Here is a 19,778-nt window from a genome sequence, read left to right on the forward strand (position 1 = left end):
GGCGGTCAATGGTGGTGCTTCTTCTTTATGTTAGGTGCAGTTTATGTGAAGGTTTTCCCTTAATGCTGCTGATTATGGAGCCACGATGGCAGCGGTGCTGGATGTGCTCTGGCGTTTCCTTGAAGGGTAAAATACAAAGCCGTGTGGCTACATTAGCGTCGCCTGACTCCACCACGCCGCCGCCGGACAGTCTTCCCGCACTAATAACCAGCCGGAAAACTTAAAAACTTCCCTGTGGCCCCGGGCGATAAGGCGCCAGGCGTCGCAACAATCCGGACAGTTGAAGAGGAACGCCTGACGGTGGTATCGAGAGCCAAGAGGGTAATGTCCAGTCAAGTGGTCCGGCGGAGGCGACGTCCTTCTTCTTGATAGTAGATGTAGCTTGCATGAAGGGTTTATCCTCCCGATGACTGCACCAGTACAAATGTTGGGAGACGCGTTTATGTTGAGAATGATAAGAGCTTTAAAAGTGCTTGTTGCGTTGTGCTGTAGATAGAGGAGCGGCGACTAAAACAGAAATGTTAAAGAGAGACTTGCCGCACCGTAGAGCGGGATGTTGTGTTTATGGCGTCAGCTGATCCTTGGTGCTGCGGCAGGCAGTTGTTTTCTGTGTTTGGCTGGTGGTGGCGCCAGATATAGATGTGGCGCCAGATATAAATGTGGCATCAGATATAAATGTGGCGCCAGATATAGATGTGGCGCCAGGTATAAATGTGGCGCCAGATATAAATGTGGCGCCAGATATAAATGTGGCGCCAGATATAAATGTGGCGCCAGATATAAATGTGGCGCCAGATATAAATGTGGCGCCAGATATAAATGTGGCGCAAGGTATAAATGTGGCGCCAGATATAAATGTGGCGCCAGATATAAATGTGGCGCCAGATATAAATGTGGCGCCAGATATAAATGTGGCGCCAGATATAAATGTGGCGCCAGATATAAATGTGGCGCCAGATATAAATGTGGCGCCAGATATAAATGTGGCGCCAGATATAAATGTGGCGCCAGATATAAATGTGGCGCAAGGTAAAATGTGGCCCAATTTGTTTTTCGACTGGAGGTATTTAGCCAGTGCTTTGTCTATTTTCTACGAAAATAAATTTACCCAAATAAAGGGCAATATTAAGTAAACATGAAGCACTATTTCACAAATATTGGGATTAAAAAGATTTTAAATTAAAAACCAATACTCCTGTCCAATAATGATGATTTGCTTTCAACTTCTGATACTGTTGATAATTCAACTTCTGAATTCAATAGGTTCTTCTCTTCCATTGGGTCATCCCATGCAAATGATATTCCATCCTCCCGTACTAATGTTCAGGACACAGGTAGCTATCCATAGTCTCTGTACCTAACGCCTGCTAATTCCGTTGATGTTAATGAGATAATCCTTTCCCTTAAAACCAAGTCCAGTGCTCTTGTGGAGATACCAATTCTAGTTTACGTAAAAGCCTCCAAATTTTTAGCTCCTGCCATTACATTGCTCTACAACAAATCACTTGAACTCCAAACCTTTCCAGATATTCTAAAAAAGAAAGCGAGAGTAACCCCAGTCCATAAATGTGGTGATCTCATTGATGTCAACAACTTCAGACCTATTATCAATTCTGCCAAACTTGTCAAAAATATTTGAAAAACTGATCTACAAGCAGCTCTATTCTTATCTAGCCAAACACAATATACTTAGCTCTTGCCAATAGGGGCTTCAGACCCAAAAAAAGCACTAACGATGCAATTATTAGTATGATTAACTTGATACATGCAGCTCTTGATAAAAATGAGTTCCCTGTTGGGTTATTTGTTGACCTACGTAAGGCTTTTGACACTGTCAACCATCAAAACCGTCTTCTTAAATTACATCATTATGGAGTCAGAGGTCACTCCCTCCAATATCTTCAGTCTTACCTTACTGACAGGCTGCAGTATGTTGCTGTGAATAATTCAATTTCTCCCACCCTACCCATCAACATTGGTGTTCCTCAGGGCATTGGTGTTTGTTGTCTAAGTACAGGCCAAGGAACTTTCCATGATTTTTATTGCTAATGTTTACATTATCTATCTGAAGCTGAATTGCATTTGTTGATTTGTTTCCAAATATGATATAGTAGGTCTTTTTTATGTCTAGTGCGAGTTTGTTGGTTGACATTCACAAGTGGACTTTTTTAATTAATTGTTTACAACAGTATTTAACGTGAGTGGGTTGGGGTCAGAGTAGATGAGAGTATAGTATCATCAGCAAACAATATAGGTTTAAGCATGTTAGAGACATTAGGCAGATCATTGATGTATATAAGAAACATGAGGGGTCCTAGGATGCTGCCCTGTGGCACCCCTACGGTTAGTGGTAGAGTAGGAGAGGTTACGTCATTGATGGCTACATATATTACACATTGGTGTCTGTCACTAAGATAGGATCGGATATAGTTCAGCTTGCCGCGGACTCCATAATGGTGGAGTTTAAGTAAGAGGTAGTTATGGTTAACAGTATCAAAGGCCTTTCTCAGGTCGATGAAGAGTCTAATCGGAAACTTACTTTTGTCAAGGGCTGAGTAGATTAAGTCAAGCAGACTAACACTAGCATCATTGGTACTCTTTTGGGAGCGGAAGCCAAACTGACAGGGACTTATAGTATATTAAATTTTACAAGATGGAAGTAGAGCTGTTTGTAAATAATTTTTTCAAATATTTTTGATAATAAAGGTAAATTCGATATGGGTCTGTAATTATATATGTCTGCAGTGTTACCTCCTTTATGAACTAGCGTTACTCTTGCTTTTTTAAGGATATCGGGGAAGGTATGACACTCGAGAGATTTATTGACCAGCAAAGCTATTGCTAGTGCAAGGGCATGGGAGGCACTCTTGTATCACCAGTTCTCCTGGTGATACTATTTCATAGACAAGAATGTCATGTTCTGTACTATGTATTGAGTGTGGTGCTGACCATTCAAGGTGCTAGGAGGCATTGGTGCATAAGTGAGCCGTGTGTGTGTGTGTGTGTGTGTGTGTGTGTGTGTGTGTGTGTGTGTGTGTGTGTGTGTGTGTGTGTGTGTGTGTGTGTGTGTGTACTTACCTAGTTGTGCTTGCGGGGGTTGAGCTCTGGCTCTTTGGTCCCGCCTCTCAACCGTCAATCAACAGGTGTACAGATTCCTGAGCCTATTGGGCTCTATCATATCTACATTGAAACTGTGTATGGAGTCAGCCTCCACCACATCACTTCCTAATGCAGTGTGTGTGTGTGTGTGTCTGTGTGTGTGTACTCACCTATTTGTGCTTGCGGGGGTTGAGCTTTGGCTCTTTGGTCCCGCCTCTCAACTGTCAATCAACTGGTGTACAGATTCCTGAGCCTACTGGGCTCTATCATATCTACATTTAAAACTGTGTATGGAGTCAGCCTCCACCACCTAGTGCATTCCATCCGTTAACTACTCTGACACTGAAAAAGTTCCTTCTAACGTCTCTGTGGCTCATGTGGGTACTCAGTTTCCAACTGTGTCCCCTTGTTCGCGTCCCACCAGTGTTGAATAGTTTATCCTTGTTTACCCGGTCGATTCCTCTGAGGATTTTGTAGGTTGTGATCATGTCTCCACTTACTCTTCTGTCTTCCAGTGTCGTAAGGTGCATTTCCCGCAGCCTTTCCTCGTAACTCATGCCTCTTAGTTCTGGGACTAGTCTAGTGGCATATCTTTGGACTTTTTCCAGCTTCGTCTTGTGCTTGACAAGGTACGGGCTCCATGCTGGGGCCGCATACTCCAGGATTGGTCTTACATATGTGGTGTACAAGATTCTGAATGATTCCTGATTGTGTGTGTGTGTGTGTGTGTGTGTGTGTGTGTGTGTGTGTGTGTGTGTGTGTGTGTGTGTGTGTGTGTGTGTGTGTGTACTCAGTTGTACTCACCTAGTTGTGCTTGCAGGGGTTGAGCTCTGACTTTTTGGTCCCGCCTCTCAACCGTCAATCAACAGGTGTACAGGTTCCTGAGCCTATTGGGCTCTATCATATCTACACTTGAAACTGTGTATGGAGTCAGCCTCCACCACATCACTTCCTAATGCATTCCATTTCTCAACCACTCTGACACTAAAAAAGTTCTTTCTAATATCTCTGTGGCTCATTTGGGCACTCAGTTTCCACCTGTGTCCCCTAGTGCGTGTGCCCCTTGTGTTAAATAGCCTGTCTTTATCAACCCTGTCGATTCCCTTGAGAATCTTGAATGTGGTGATCATGTCCCCCCTAACTCTTCTGTCTTCCAACGAAGTGAGGTTCAATTCCCGTAGTCTCTCCTCGTTGCTCATACCTCTCAGCTCGGGTACTAGTCTGGTGGCAAACCTTTGAACCTTTTCCAGTTTAGTCTTATGCTTGACTAGATATGGACTCCATGCTGGAGCCGCATACTCCAGGATTGGTCTGACATATGTGGTATATAATGTTCTGAAAGATTCCTTACACAAGTTTCTAAAGGCCGTTCTTATGTTAGCCAACCTGGCATATGCTGCTGATGTTATCCTCTTGATATGAGCTTCAGGGGACAGGTCTGGCCTGATATCAACCCCCAGGTCTTTCTCTCTCTCTGACTCTTCAAGTATTTCATCTCCCAAGTGATACCTTGTATCTGGTCTCCTGCTTCCTACCCCTATCTTCATTACATTACATTTGCTTGGGTTAAACTCTAACAGCCATTTGTTCGACCATTCCTGCAGCTTGTCCAGGTCTTCTTGAAGCCTCAAGCTGTCCTCCTCTGTCTTAATCCTTCTCATAATTTTGGCGTCGTCAGCAAACATTGAGAGGAATGAGTCTATACCCTCTGGGAGATCATTTACGTATATCAGAAACAGGATAGGTCCAAGTACAGAGCCCTGTGGGACTCCACTGGTGACTTCACGCCATTCTGAGGTCTCACCCCTCACTGTAACTCTCCTTCCTATTGCTTAGGTACTCCCTTAAACCCCTGGAGCGCCCTACCAGTTACTCCTGCCTGTTTCTCCAGTTTATGCATCAACCTTTTATGGGGTACTGTGTCAAAGGCTTTCCGACAGTCCAAAAAAATGCAGTCCGCCCATCCTTCTCTTTCTTGCTTAATCTTTGTCACCTGATCGTAGAATTCTATCAAGCCTGTAAGGTAAGATTTACCTTCCCTGAACCCATGTTGATGGGTTGTCAAGAAGTCTCTTCTATCCAGATGTGTTACTAGGTTTTTTCTCACAATCTTCTCCATCACCTTGCATGGTATACAAGTTAAGGACACTGCATGGCCTGTAGTTCAGTGCCTCTTGTCTGTCACCCTTTTTAAATATTGGTACTACATTAGCAGTCTTCCATATTTCTGGTAGGTCCCCCATTTCCAGTGACCTATTATACACTATGGAGAGTGGCAAGCAAAGTGCTCCTGCACACTCTTTCAATACCCATGGTGAGATTCCATCCGGCCCAACAGCTTTTCTCACATCCAGCTCCAATAGGTGCTTCTTGACCTCATCTCTTGTAATTTCGAACCTTTCCAAGGTCACCTGGTTTGCTGTCACCTCTCCTAGCGCCGTGACTTCTCTCTGTTCTACTGTAAAGACCTCCTGGAACCTTTTGTTGAGTTCTTCACACACCTCTTTGTCATTCTCTGTGTACCTGTCCTCGCCCACCCTAAGTTTCATCACCTGTTCCTTCACTGTTGTCTTCCTCCTGATGTGACTGTGTAGTAGCTTTGGTTCGGTCTTGGCTTTATTAGCTATATCATTTTCATACATTTTCTCAGCTGCTCTTCTCACACTAACATACTCGTTCCTGGTTCTCTGGTATCTCTCTACTTTCTGGTGTTCTGTTATTACGGAAGTTCCTCCATGCCTTTTTGTTCAGCTTCTTTGCTTTCATACATTCCCTATTAAACCATGGATTCTTCCTTTGCTTCTCTGTTTTTTCCTGTTGGGCTGGGACAAACCTGCTTACAGCCTCCTGACATTTTTGGGTGACATAGTTCATCATGTCTTGTATGGACTTGGTTCCGAGTTCTGTATCCCAATGTATATCCCATAGGAATTTATTCATCTCCTCATAGTTTCCCTTTCGGTACGCCAGCCCTTTGTTTCCCAGTTCTTTTTTGGGGGTGATAATTCCCAGCTCAACCAGGTACTCAAAGCTCAATACACTATGATCACTCATTCCCAAGGGGGCTTCCAACTTAACTTCCCTTATATCCGACTCATTTAGGGTAAATATCAGATCAAGCAAGGCTCGATCAAGTGTGTGTGTGTGTGTACCGTGTATGAATTAGGTGTTCCTAGTGTTTGTATTACTAGTTATTCTGAAAGGGGTCCAAGTGGAACCACGTGGTCTCCCTACCCTAAGCTGACTCAAGCTTCTAGCTCTTCACTAGTAGTACTTTACCCTAGCTTGTTCTGAGTGTAAACCTTGTATCCTGCTTATGTGGACCAAGGCTTTTAACGTAAGATAGTGTGGTAAAGTAATTATTATTATTGTTATTGGTGTGAATGTATATGGGGGGTTGTTAAGGGGTTAATAAATAAATAAGTTAGTAAAGGAGCATCCATTTTTCCTGTGTAGGAGACTCATGATCAACCTCTAGGCTGACTATTGCTGTAATAAGCCACTACAAGTTTATTTCTATATATTTCTATATAGTAGGGGCCGGGCCTTTGAGATCTCCCTTATTTGATAACCCTTAATGCTAACTACTACCCCTACATCCATGTTATTCTAGATCCCCCATAGTACAGACTCCCATCTTGTGTGTGCTTAGCAGGGATACATACCAGTGATAATTAAGCCTCATGATTATATATACCTGTATAACCATTGATCATTTAGTGACCACAGAGTGCTCATTTACTGATAATTTTGCTATCAAGTGATTTAAGGAACATTATAATACTGTAATCACTTCCTCATCTATGTTTTCAATTATATTGACTGTTTCCCCAATTCTTTAATAACTATTAATTATGACTATAACAACTCTGAGACACACAAAAGAATAATTATTGCATTAGTACCACATGACATGAATCTTATTTATGTGCTAATTACAAAAACCCTTTATAGTGGTTACAGTGAGTGGATGGTAACCTTGTATGTTACAGTGAGTGGATGGTAACCTTGTATGTTACAGTGTGTATATGGTAACCTTGTATGTTACAGTGAGTGGATGGTAACCTTGTATGTTATTGTGAGTGGATGGTAACCTTGTATGTTACAGTGAGTGGATGGTAACCTTGTATGTCAAGACAATTGTAAAAACAAGTTCCATATAAAACTTAACAGGTCATAAAAGTCAAGTATTACTCCTTATTTTATTATAGATAACTTAAAGACAGAGAATAAACAATAACTATAATTTACTGTACATTAATCAAAACAACTATAAATTATATTACCAATCAAAGCAATACAGGCTACTACTTTACCTGGTAAAACAGGCTCATAATGACCATACACACCAGTTAATGAATACTTAAACTTAGGCTTATACATAAACATTCAAAAACACTATTAATTTAAAATTAGAAATAATAATAATAATAATTTTTATTTAGATAAGGTACATACATAAAGAGATTTTACAAGGTTTGTTGGCTTTATAGATAGAGCTAGTACATACAATGCCTAAAACCACTATTACGCAAAGCGTTTCGGGCAGGAAAAACATTAATGACTAAGCTTAAAACTAATGGGTAAAAAGAATAAAATGTGTTGAGAACAAATAAAAATAGAGGTAAAAGAGGGGGGAACATTGTTGAAAAAGCAGCACAAATACACTTACAAATTATTACAGAAAATTACATTCAAACAGCGTTGATTTGAAAAAAACAACAAAAAACATACATGGGTTGACAACAGAGGGGTAAGGTAGGTTACAGGGAATTTATTAGGTATAGCTTCGTTTTTAACTTAAACTGGTTGAGAGAGGTACAGTCTTTAACATGGTTGGGAAGGTCATTCCACATTCTGGGCCCCTTGATTTGTAGAGCATTTCTGGTTTGATTAAGTCGTACTCTAGGAATATCAAAACTGTATTTATTTCTGGTGTGGTGCACATGGGTTCTGTTACAACCTTCTATGAAGCTTTTGAGATCAGGATTGGCATTATAGTTTAGCGTTTTATATATGTATAATACACATGAGAGAATGTACAGTGACTTAATGTCTAACATATTCAGAGATTTGAGTAGGGGTACCGAGTGATGTCTGGGGCCAGAGAATAAAAATGTAAAAATAAAAATATAAACAAATATATTTTAATTAAAAAATGTCAGATTCAGGCATTAATAAAGAGATGAAAAAAATATTAGCAGTAATTAGGCTTGGGTTAACTTGAATGAAATACTCCATTGTGTTATAAAAATTCTGGAATCAGACTAATTGAATGGCAAGAATCTGGTTTAAAAAGTGCCAGGTTTTGGCTAATATAATACCTCGAGTCAGGCTAAAATAATTTTCATAATTCAGAATAAAATCAATGCCAATCAGGGTAACATTACCAAACTGCTTAAATTATGCGAGAAGGGAAGGTAACTACCAGGAGGAAGTACCAAGCCATAACGACCATATAGCCAGAGTAATACAGTGCATAATTCTGGCTGGAACAAATACTAGTAAGGGGTCTTAAACAAAGTTATCACAAGTGAAGGCTGGCTCCAGGCCCGGCTTGGGAACCAGAAGAACTCCCTGATGTACATTCCACGTTTACAGAGTAATGCTAATACTGTACAGTATAACTACTAAACTAAGGTAAGACTAATATAAATGTCTGACGGAAACATATACAGTACTGTGTGTGTTTGTGTGTGTGTGTGTGTGTGTGTGTGAAAATCACATATGTAATAACATGTGATGCTTCATACTCCTAAGATGACTGTATCTTTTCCCACACTCTGGACATTCATGAAGTGTATCATCAGTATGTCCTAACATGTGACGCTTCATACTCCCAGGATGACGGAATCTCATCCCACACTCTGGACACTCATGAGGTTTTTCATTAGTATGTATTACCATGTGAGTCTTCATAGATCCACGCTGACTGAATCTCTTTCCGCACTCTGGACACTCATGAGGTTTATCCTTAGTATGTACTAACATATGGAGTACTATTTTTCCACGATGCTTAAATGTTTTGCCACACTCGGCACACTCGAAAGGCTTTTCATTAGTATGCACTTTCATGTGCAGTATTATACCTCCACGATTCTTAAATGTTTTGCCACATTCAGCACACTTAAAAGGCCTTTCATCAGTATGCACTACTCTGTGATTCCTCATATTTCCAATAAACCTGAATCTTTTCCCACACTCTGGACACTCATAAGGTTTATCATCAGTATGTATTAACATGTGAGTCTTCATATTTTCAAGCCGACTGAACCTCTTCCTACACTCTGGACACTCGTGAGTTTTCATCTTTATGTTAGGTGCAGTTTGTGTGAAGGTTTTCCCTTAATGCTGCTGATTATGGAGCCACGATGGCAGCGGTGCTGGATGTGCTCTGGCGTTTCCTTGAAGGGTAAAATACAAAGCCGTGTGGCTACATTAGCGTCGCCTGACTCCACCACGCCGCCGCCGGACAGTCTTCCCGCACTAATAACCAGCCGGAAAACTTAAAAACTTCCCTGTGGCCCCGGGCGATAAGGCGCCAGGCGTCGCAACAATCCGGACAGTTGAAGAGGAACGCCTGACGGTGGTATCGAGAGCCAAGAGGGTAATGTCCAGTCAAGTGGTCCGGCGGAGGCGACGTCCTTCTTGATAGTAGATGTAGCTTGCATGAAGGGTTTATCCTCCCGATGACTGCACCAGTACAAATGTTGGGAGACGCGTTTATGTTGAGAATGATAAGAGCTTCAAAAGTGCTTGTTGCGTTGTGCTGTAGATAGAGGAGCGGCGACTAAAACAGTAATGTTAGAGGGAGACTTGCCGCACCGTAGGGCGGGATGTGTTTATGGCGTCAGCTGATCCTTGGTGCTGCGGCAGGCAGTTGTTTTTTGTGTTTGGCTGGTGGTGGCGCCAGATATAGATGTGGCGCAAGGTATAAATGTGGCGCCAGATATAGATGTGGCGCAAGGTATAAATGTGGCGCCAGATATAAATGTGGCGCAAGGTATAAATGTGGCGCCAGATATAAATGTGGCGCCAGATATAAATGTGGCGTCAGATATAAATGTGGCGCCAGATATAAATGTGGCGCAAGGTATAAATGTGGCGCCAAGTATAAATGTGGCCCAATTTGTTTTTCGACTGGAGGTATTTAGCCAGTGCTTTGTCTATTTTCTACGAAAATAAATTTACCCAAATAAAGGGCAACATTAAGTAAACATGGAGCACTATTTCACAAATATTGGGATTAAAAAGATTTTAAATTAAAAACCAATACTCCTGTCCAATAATGATGATTTGCTTTCAACTTCTGATACTGCTATTGAATTCAATAGGTTCTTCTCTTCCATTGGGTCATCCCATGCAAATGATATTCCATCCTCCCGTACTAATGTTCAGGACACAGGTAACTATCCATAGTCTCTGTACCTAACGCCTGCTAATTCCGTTGATGTTAATGAGATAATCCTTTCCCTTAAAACCAAGTCCAGTGCTCTTGCGGAGATACCAATTCTAGTTTACGTAAAAGCCTCCAAATTTTTAGCTCCTGCCATTACATTGCTCTACAACAAATCACTTGAACTCCAAACCTTTCCAGATATTCTAAAAAAAAGCGAGAGTAACCCCAGTCCATAAATGTGGTGATCTCATTGATGTCAACAACTTATTCAGACCTATTATCAATTCTGCCAAACTTGTCAAAAATATTTGAATAACTGATCTACAAGCAGCTCTACTCTTATATAGCCAAACACAATATACTTAGCTCTTGTCAATAGGGGCGTCAGACCCCAAAAAAGCACTACCGATGCAATTATTAGTATGATTAACTTGATACATGCAGCTCTTGATAAAAATGAGTTCCCTGTTGGGTTATTTGTTGACCTACGTAAGGCTTTTGACACTGTCAACCATCAAAACCTTCTTCTTAAATTACAACATTATGGAGTCAGAGGTCACTCCCTCCAATATCTTCAGTCTTACCTTACTGACAGGCTCCAGTATGTTGCTGTGAATAATTCAATTTCTCCCACCCTACCCATCAACATTGGTGTTCCTCAGGGCATTGGTGTTTGTTGTCTAAGTACAGGCCAAGGAACTTTCCATGATTTTTATTGCTAATGTTTACACTATCTATCTGAAGCTGAATTACATTTGTTGATTTGTTTCCAAATAAGATATAGTAGGTATTTTCTATGTCTAGTGTGAGTTTGTTGGTTGACATCCACAAGTGGACTTTTTTAATTAATTGTTTACAACAGTATTTAACGTGAGTGGGTTGGGGTCAGAGTAGATGAGAGTAGTATCATCAGCAAACAATATAGGTTTAAGCATGTTAGAGACATTAGGCAGATCATTGATGTATATAAGAAACATGAGGGGTCCTAGGATGCTGCCCTGTGGCACCCCTACGGTTAGTGGTAGAGTAGGAGAGGTTATATCATTGATGGTTACATATTACACATTGGTGTCTGTCACTAAGATAGGATCGGATATAGTTCAGCTTGCCGCGGACTCCATAATGGTGGAGTTTAAGTAAGAGGTAGTTATGGTTAACAGTATCAAAGGCCTTTCTCAGGTCGATGAAGAGTCTAATCGGAAACTTACTTTTGTCAAGGGCTGAGTAGATTAAGTCAAGCAGACTAACACTAGCATCATTGGTACTCTTTTAGGAGCGGAAGCCAAACTGACAAGGACTTAGTATATTGAGTTTTACAAGATAGGAGTAGAGCTGTTTGTAAATAATTTTTTTTCAAATATTTTTGATAATAAAGGTAGATTCGATATGGGTCTGTAATTATTTATGTCTGCCGTGTTACCTCCTTTATGAACTGGCGTTACTCTTGCTTTTTTAAGGATGTCGGGGAAGGTATGACACTAGCGATTTATTGAACAGCAACGCTATGGGTGGTGCAAGGGCATGGGAGGCACTCCTGTATTCCATCGATGGTATTTCACTAATGTTCCCAGCTTTGGTTTTTAGCGAGTGAATGATGGACACAACATCTGTAGGATTGACCGGAGAGAGGAGAAGAGAGTATGGATACGCTTCGGGAAGTCCTTAATACCATTTTTTTCCCTGAATACTTCCTGTCAAATCGTTTAACAACAGGTACTTATTCACTGCTGGATGAAGAGAGGCTACAGTTAAGGATTGGCGCCCGGTCAATCCTTCCCGACCAGGATACGAACCCAGGCCAAAGCGGTAGCGAAACACCTTAGCACATAGTGATCCAAGGTGCGAGTGTACAGCGAAGTACGCAATTTACACCATGTATTGACCTAATCTGTTTCACTGACATAAACACGTACTGTATTGCCAGAAATAATTATTATTTGGCTGTTCTCACCAAAACTTTAAAAATACTTACAAGTTGGAGGATATTAATTAGACCATGTCTTTAAAAGGTGAGACATAACACAAGCAGAGGGCAAAAGGTGAGACATAACACAAGCAGAGGGCAAAAGGTGAGACATAACACAAGCAGAGGGATAAAAGGTGAGACATAACACAAGCAGAGGGCAAAAGGTGAGACATAACACAAGCAGGAGGGCAAAAGGTGAGACATAACACAAGCAGGAGGACAAAAGGTGAGACATAACACAAGCAGAGGGCAAAAGGTGAGACAACACAAGCAGGAGGACAAAAGGTGAGACATAACACAAGCAGGAGGGCAAAAGGTGAGACATAACACAAGCAGGAGGACAAAAGGTGAGACATAACACAAGCAGAGGGCAAAAGGTGAGACATAACACAAGCAGAGGACAAAAGGTGAGACATAACACAAGCAGAGGGCAAAAGGTGAGACATAACACAAGCAGAGGACAAAAGATGAGACATAACACAAGCAAGAGGACAAAAGGTGAGACATAACACAAGCAGAGGGCAAAAGGTGAGACATAACACAAGCAGGAGGGCAAAAGGTGAGACATAACACAAGCAGAGGACAAAAGGTGAGACATAACACAAGCAGAGGGCAAAAGGTGAGACATAACACAAGCAGAGGACAAAAGGTGAGACATAACACAAGCAGAGGGCAAAAGGTGAGACATAACACAAGCAGGAGGACAAAAGGTGAGACATAACACAAGCAGAGGGCAAAAGGTGAGACATAACACAAGCAGGAGGGCAAAAGGTGAGACATAACACAAGCAGAGGGCAAAAGGTGAGACATAACACAAGCAGGAGGGCAAAAGGTGAGACATAACACAAGCAGGGGGACAATGGTGTCAAGCTCAACAAACTACAATGTAGGACAGAAAACAGAAGATGCATTTTCCCCCACAGAGTTATAAACCCCTGAAACCGACTACCCACCGTAGTTGTAAATGACAAGACATTACTGTAATTAAAAATTCAATGACGGAAAATCCTCCGGACAAAATGGGGGGAGCTTCGACACGCCCCATGTTCCCGTCAAGGCCACTAGGCAGGTGCTGGTCCTCGGGTAAATTATGGGTTGTAGATCCTCAGGCACAGGTACAGTAGGTGTTGTTGATTTAGGGGCGACGACGATCGTGGGATCGGATGCGCCCCGGTACAGTAGGTGGGATGTGGGTACACGGGGGACTAATATAAACTTAGTTTTACGTTCGTACAGAGCGGGGTACGAACTGTACCGTCGAATGTTAGAGAGAATGCCAACTGTGTTACAAACTTTTTAGTTATATTTTGTATATGGCAATTAAATTCTGTTTGTTGTCAACGTGAACAGCAGGGAATATCCCATCTATTTTACTCTCAACTTGGGTACTGCTAATCCTTAATTAGGTTGATTGGTGTACTTGTTTCTAAACAATAAAAAATATGTTATACGTATTTCCAGTGTTAAGGATGAGTTTATTAGTAGTCAACCATTAAAGTATTTTTTACTTCAATATTTAGTCATTTAGAATAAGTGGATCAACATGGGAGAAAATAATAAAAGGTTGTGTCATCAGCCAACATTACTGGCTTTAGGGATTGAGGGGCGTTTGGTAGTAATTGATGTACAGAAGAAGAGGAGTGGGCCCGTATACCAGGGGAGGGCCAAGTATATCAGGGGAGGGCCAAGTATATCAGGGGAGGGCCAAGTATATCAGGGGAGAGCCAAGTATATCAGGGGAGAGCCAACTATACCAGGGGAGAGCCAAGTATACCAGGGGAGGGCCAAGTATATCAGGGGAGAGCCAAGTATACCAGGGGAGGGCCAAGTATATCAGGGGAGGGTCAAGTATACCAGGGGAGGGCCAAGTATACCAGGGGAGGGCCAAGTATACCAGGGGAGGGCCAAGTATATCAGGGGAGGGCCAAGTATACCAGGGGAGGGCCAAGTATATCAGGGGAGGGCCAAGTATACCAGGGGAGGGCCAAGTATACCAGGGAAGCGCCAAGTATACCAGGGAAGCGCCAAGTATACCAGAGAAGCGCCAAGTATACCAGGGGAGGGCCAAGTATACCAGGGAGGGCCAAGTATACCAGGGGAGGGCCAAGTATATCAGGGGAGGGCCAAGTATACCAGGGGAGGGCCAAGTATATCAGGGGAGGGCCAAGTATACCAGGGGAGGGCCAAGTATACAAGGGGAGGGCCAAGTATACCAGGGGAGGGCCAAGTATATCAGGGGAGGGCCAAGTATACCAGGGGAGGGCCAAGTATACCAGGGGAGGGCCAAGTATACCAGAGGAGGGCCAAATATACCAGGGAAGCGCCAAGTATACCAGGGAAGCGCCAAGTATACCAGAGAAGCGCCAAGTATACCAGGGGAGGGCCAAGTATACCAGGGGAGGGCCAAGTATACCAGGGGAGGGCCAAGTATACCAGGGGAGGGCCAAGTATATCAGGGGAGGGCCAAGTATACCAGGGAAGCGCCAAGTATACCAGGGGAGGGCCAAGTATACCAGGGGAGGGCCAAGTATACCAGGGGAGGGCCAAGTATACCAGGGGAGGGCCAAGTATATCAGGGGAGGGCCAAGTATACCAGGGGTGGGCCAAGTATACCAGGGAAGGGCCACATACCAGGGGAGGGCCAAGTATACCAGGGGAGGGCCAAGTATACCAGGGGAGGGCCACATACCAGGGGAGGGCCACATACCAGGGGAGGGCCAAGTATACCAGGGGTGGGCCAAGTATACCAGGGAAGGGCCACATACCAGGGGAGGGCCAAGTATACCAGGGAAGGGCCACATACCAGGGGAGGGCCAAGTATACCAGGGGAGGGCCAAGTATACCAGGGGAGGGCCACATACCAGGGGAGGACCAAGTATACCAGGGGAGGGCCAAGTATACCAGGGGAGGGCCACATACCAGGGGTGGGCCACATACCAGGGGAGGGCCAAGTATACCAGGGGTGGGCCAAGTATACCAGGGAAGGGCCACATACCAGGGGAGGGCCAAGTATACCAGGGAAGGGCCACATACCAGGGGAGGGCCAAGTATACCAGGGAAGGGCCACATACCAGGGGAGGGCCAAGTATACCAGGGAAGGGCCACATACCAGGGGAGAGCCAAGTATACCAGGGGAGGGCCAAGTATACCAGGGGGGAGTGCCAAGTATACCAGGGGGGAGTGCCAAGTATACCAGGGGAAGGGCCAAGTATACCTGGGGGAGGGCCAAGTATACCAGGGGGGAGGGCCAAGTATACCAGGGGGGAGTGCCAAGTATACCAGGGGGAGGGCCAAGTATACCTGGGGGAGGGCCAAGTATACCAGGGGGAGGGCCAAGTATACCAGGGGAGAGCCACGTATGCCAGGGGGAGGGCCAAGTATACCAAGGCAGGGCCAAGTATACCGAGGGGAGGGCCAGGTATACCATTGGGAGGGCCAAATATACCAGGGAAGGGCTAAGTATACCAGGGGGAGGGCCAAGTATACCAGGGGAGGGCCACATACCAGGGGAGGGCCAAGTATACCAGGGGGAGGGCCAAGTATACCAGGGAAGGGCCAAGTATACCAGGGAGGGCCTAGTAGACCAGGGGAGGGCCAAGTATACCAGGCAAGGGCCAAGTATACCAAGGAAGGGGCCAAGTATACCAGGGGGAGGGCCAAGTATACCAGGGGGAGGGCTAAGTATACCAGGGGGAGGGCCAAGTATACCAGGGGAAGGGCCAAGTATACCAGGGGAAGGGCCAAGTATACCAGGGGAGGACCAAGTATACCAGGGGTGGACCAAGTATACCAGGGGTGGACCACGTATACCAGGGAAGGGCCAAGTATACCAGGGAAGGGCAAAGGATACCAAAAGTAGGTGAAGTTACCTACCTGTCAACCTCTGGTGGGATGAACAGCTTCATAAACCACACTCAACAGCCCTCAGGTTTAACAGAGCACACGAGCCCCTCCATACCAAGGTATTACCAATAGAGGTTGTGGTTATTATAATACAACATTATTATACAAACTAAACAGAAAATATATTAGTCTCCGTGGTGTAGTGGTAAGACACTCGCCTGGCGTTCCGCGAGCGCTTTGTCATGGGTTCGTATCCTGGCCGGGGAGGATTTACTGGGCGCAAATCTTTGACTGTAGCCTCTGTTTAACTCAACAGTAAAATGTGTACTTGGTTGTGAAAACGATTCTTCGTGGGGGGTCGTATTCCAGGGACCTGCCAGATATATCTAAAAAAAAAAATAAATACTTCAAATATGGAGGGAAATGCACCATATATATTAAAGTATTACCTCCCACTTCAGAAAGTTTAGTTCAATTAATATTTTATTAAAGATGCCACCAGGAGAAGGCGAGTTGAGACCTGGATACGGTATTAAGTGTATCGTCACAAACCCAATGTACCTTCTTGTGTATAAATAAATAAATAAATAAATAAATAAATAAATAAATAAATATACATGAGCTGTGATGAGGGTTCGAACCTATGCGTTGAGTGTTCCCATATGTACGCTCTAGTCGACTGCTATGGTCAAAAGACTTGCAACCTGGGGTACTACTGCACCCACAAGGATCCCGAGGCTTCCACTGAAGCCAAACCAAGATTTCACACAATTCCCCCATGCACAAGGGCTCTGTCATCCAACAGTTCCACCTTTGACGCCCCTCTTTCAATACACAGGTTGCAATTCTTTTGACCATGTCGTGGTACAGTCAACCAGAGCATGCATCTGGGAACACCCACCACATAGGTTCGAACCCTCATCACGGCTCCTGCGGATTTGTTCATTGATACATCACGATAATGTGATTTCTCTGAGTGTTAACCCACACTGTGGTGCTGAAGATCTTATGAAAATAATAATGTTATATGAACCTCATTGTTTACAATACCGACATGACACAAAGTTGATGTTTCAGACAATGTCTCATTTAGACCTTGACGATGATTCTTGAAAGTGTTCTATAATACACCTGATAATGTTTTTGTATTGCAAAATAAAAAAGTATTTTTATATTTCATTAAAAATGATTTCCTTAGGCATTATATTAGAGGGTCTAATATATACTCGACTCACAATCAAGAATCCCGGGTGAGGCAGAAATGGTTGGGCACATTTCTTACTACCTAGCAATAAGTAGGTACTTTGTCAGTCAGCTTGTTGTGGGCTGCACCCTGGGTGAGGTCAGTAGGTCAACACCCTGGGTGTTGCAGTCTCCGTAGTGTAGTGGTAAGACACTCGCCTGGCGTTCCGCGAGCGCTATGTCATGGGTTCGTATCCTGGCCGGGGAGGATTTACTGGGCGCAATTCCTTAACTGTAGCCTCTGTTTAACACAACAGTAAAATGAGTACTTGGATGAAAAAACGATTCTTCGCGGCAGGGGATCGTATTCCAGGGACCATAGGATTAAGGACTTGCCCGAAACGCTACGCGTACTAGTGGCTGTACAAGAATGTAACAACTCTTGTATATATCTCAAAAAAAAAAAAAAAAAAAAAAAAAAGTAATACCGTATGACCATGAGAAGGGGGGTGGGGGGGGGAGACCTCAGTATATGACCCGCCCGAAACGCTGCGAGTACTAGTGGCTTTACAAGATTGTAAATACTATGCTATATATTCTCACAAACCCAATGTACCTTCTTGTATATAAATAAATAAATAAGCCTAACGTATATGGGGCCTGGCAGCTGACTGGACAGCGCTCGGGATTCGTAGTTCCGAGGCCCCGGGTTCGATCCCTGGTGCAGGCAGAAACAATTGGGCAGAGTTTCTTACACCCTTGAAGCTTCTGTTCACCTTGCAGTATGTTCACTTGGGAGATAGACAGCTGCTATGGGCTGCTTCCTGGGAATGTGTAACACAAAGGAGCCTTGGTTGAGGACCGGGCCACGGGATCACTAAGCCCCGAAATCATCTCAAGATAACCTCTTAAGATGGATACACTGATTGCCTGTTCCCCATCATAATGAATTATTATTATTATTGTTATATTTTTATCTAGCATAGTAAACTTTTGTATGTTAACTTAAAAAAAAGGAACACAACAGAATTTTTGCCGTTTTGTAATGGGATAAAAATTTATGTAAAACATTAGGGCTGGATATAATAATAATAATAATTTATTTGCAAGAAGGTACAATGGGTTGGTCGTTTTGGGCAGGTCCTTAATCTAACACATCAGGTAAGATGAAATGGTACATTGTAGCAAGGTTTTTATATCAACAAATAACTACAACATAAGTTGACAAGATGTGATTACATTGGTAGGGATATATACAAGATACAGTGAGAGTTTGAAACACAAGGTAGGAAACTATGAGGATGAAATTAGGTACTTTTTTATTTTATCTTTGAACGGGGAATGGGTGGAACAATTTTTTAATTCATCAGCGAGTGTTCCAAAGAGTTCCCTTTAATTTGCACGGAGTATATCTCATTAGATACTGAATATAGTAACATTTTCCATGTTAATTAATTTTTAAATGAAACTTGCAATAATATATTCATCATATATTGAAACTAATTGGTCACTATTGGGACATTTAAATTATTTTACCCCTTGTGGCCCATAACAAAGATTTAAGCAATAGTATTGCTCCCCTTCTTTCGTCTTCAAGGGATTTTTGTCCACAAGCATCAGGCCAAGTGACATTGGTCTCGTAATTTATACTCCAGGTCTCCTAATGATACTCTTATTTCCAAGACCAGCATGCCATCTACAATGTAATGAGTGCAGTGCTAACCATTTCAGGGTGCTAGGAGGCTTTGGTGCTGGAGTGAACAGTGTGTGTGTGTGATAAAGCATAGCAGGGATTCAGACCAGTGATATGCTTCAGTATTATATATGCAGTAGCTACATAGTCAATGATCTTTTAATGACCACTGAGTGCTAATTGGTAATTTTTATATGAAGTGTGTTATGAAACTTTTATAACACGATAATTACTCTCTCGTCTTTGTTTTAATTAACAACTGTCAATTATGACAATACAATTATTTGGTGACACACAAAAGAAGTGGTATTGGATAAATAAACAACATTACATCAATCTTATTTATGAGCTAAGTACAAAAACACTTTACAGTAGTTACAGTGTGTATATGGTAACCTTGTATGTTACAGTGAGTGGATGGTAACCTTGTATGTTACAGTGAGTGGATGGTAACCTTGTATGTTACAGTGAGTGGATGGTAACCTTGTATGTTACAGTGAGTGGATGGTAACCTTGTATGTTACAGTGAGTGGATGGTAACCTTGTATGTTACAGTGAGTGGATGGTAACCTTGTATGTCAAGACAATTGTCAAGT

At 43.0% G+C, this 19,778-nt stretch overlaps 1 protein-coding gene across 1 annotated transcript; it reads left to right on the forward strand.

Moving 5' to 3' along the window:
• The first annotated feature begins 85 nt into the window (after positions 1 to 85).
• Positions 86 to 10,734, forward strand: LOC123766901 (uncharacterized). The gene is made up of 4 exons (XM_069305265.1): positions 86 to 103; positions 597 to 1,029; positions 10,049 to 10,192; positions 10,643 to 10,734. The coding sequence occupies exons 1-4, from the start codon at positions 86 to 88 to the stop codon at positions 10,732 to 10,734; spliced, it is 687 nt and encodes a 228-aa protein (XP_069161366.1).
• Positions 10,735 to 19,778: the final 9,044 nt, after the last annotated feature.

Source organism: Procambarus clarkii, chromosome 5 (genome assembly GCF_040958095.1).
Source record: "Procambarus clarkii isolate CNS0578487 chromosome 5, FALCON_Pclarkii_2.0, whole genome shotgun sequence".
Classification (NCBI taxonomy): Eukaryota; Metazoa; Arthropoda; class Malacostraca; order Decapoda; family Cambaridae; genus Procambarus; species Procambarus clarkii.

Bases quoted from the DNA above. Each gene is read 5' to 3' on its own strand.
- LOC123766901 (XM_069305265.1), top strand. The intron at 1,030-10,048 runs GTAAAATGTGGC...ATGTGGCGCCAG, and splicing joins AGATATAAATGTGGCGCAAG to ATATAGATGTGGCGCAAGGT. The intron at 10,193-10,642 runs GTATAAATGTGG...CCAAATTTTTAG, and splicing joins AGATATAAATGTGGCGCAAG to CTCCTGCCATTACATTGCTC.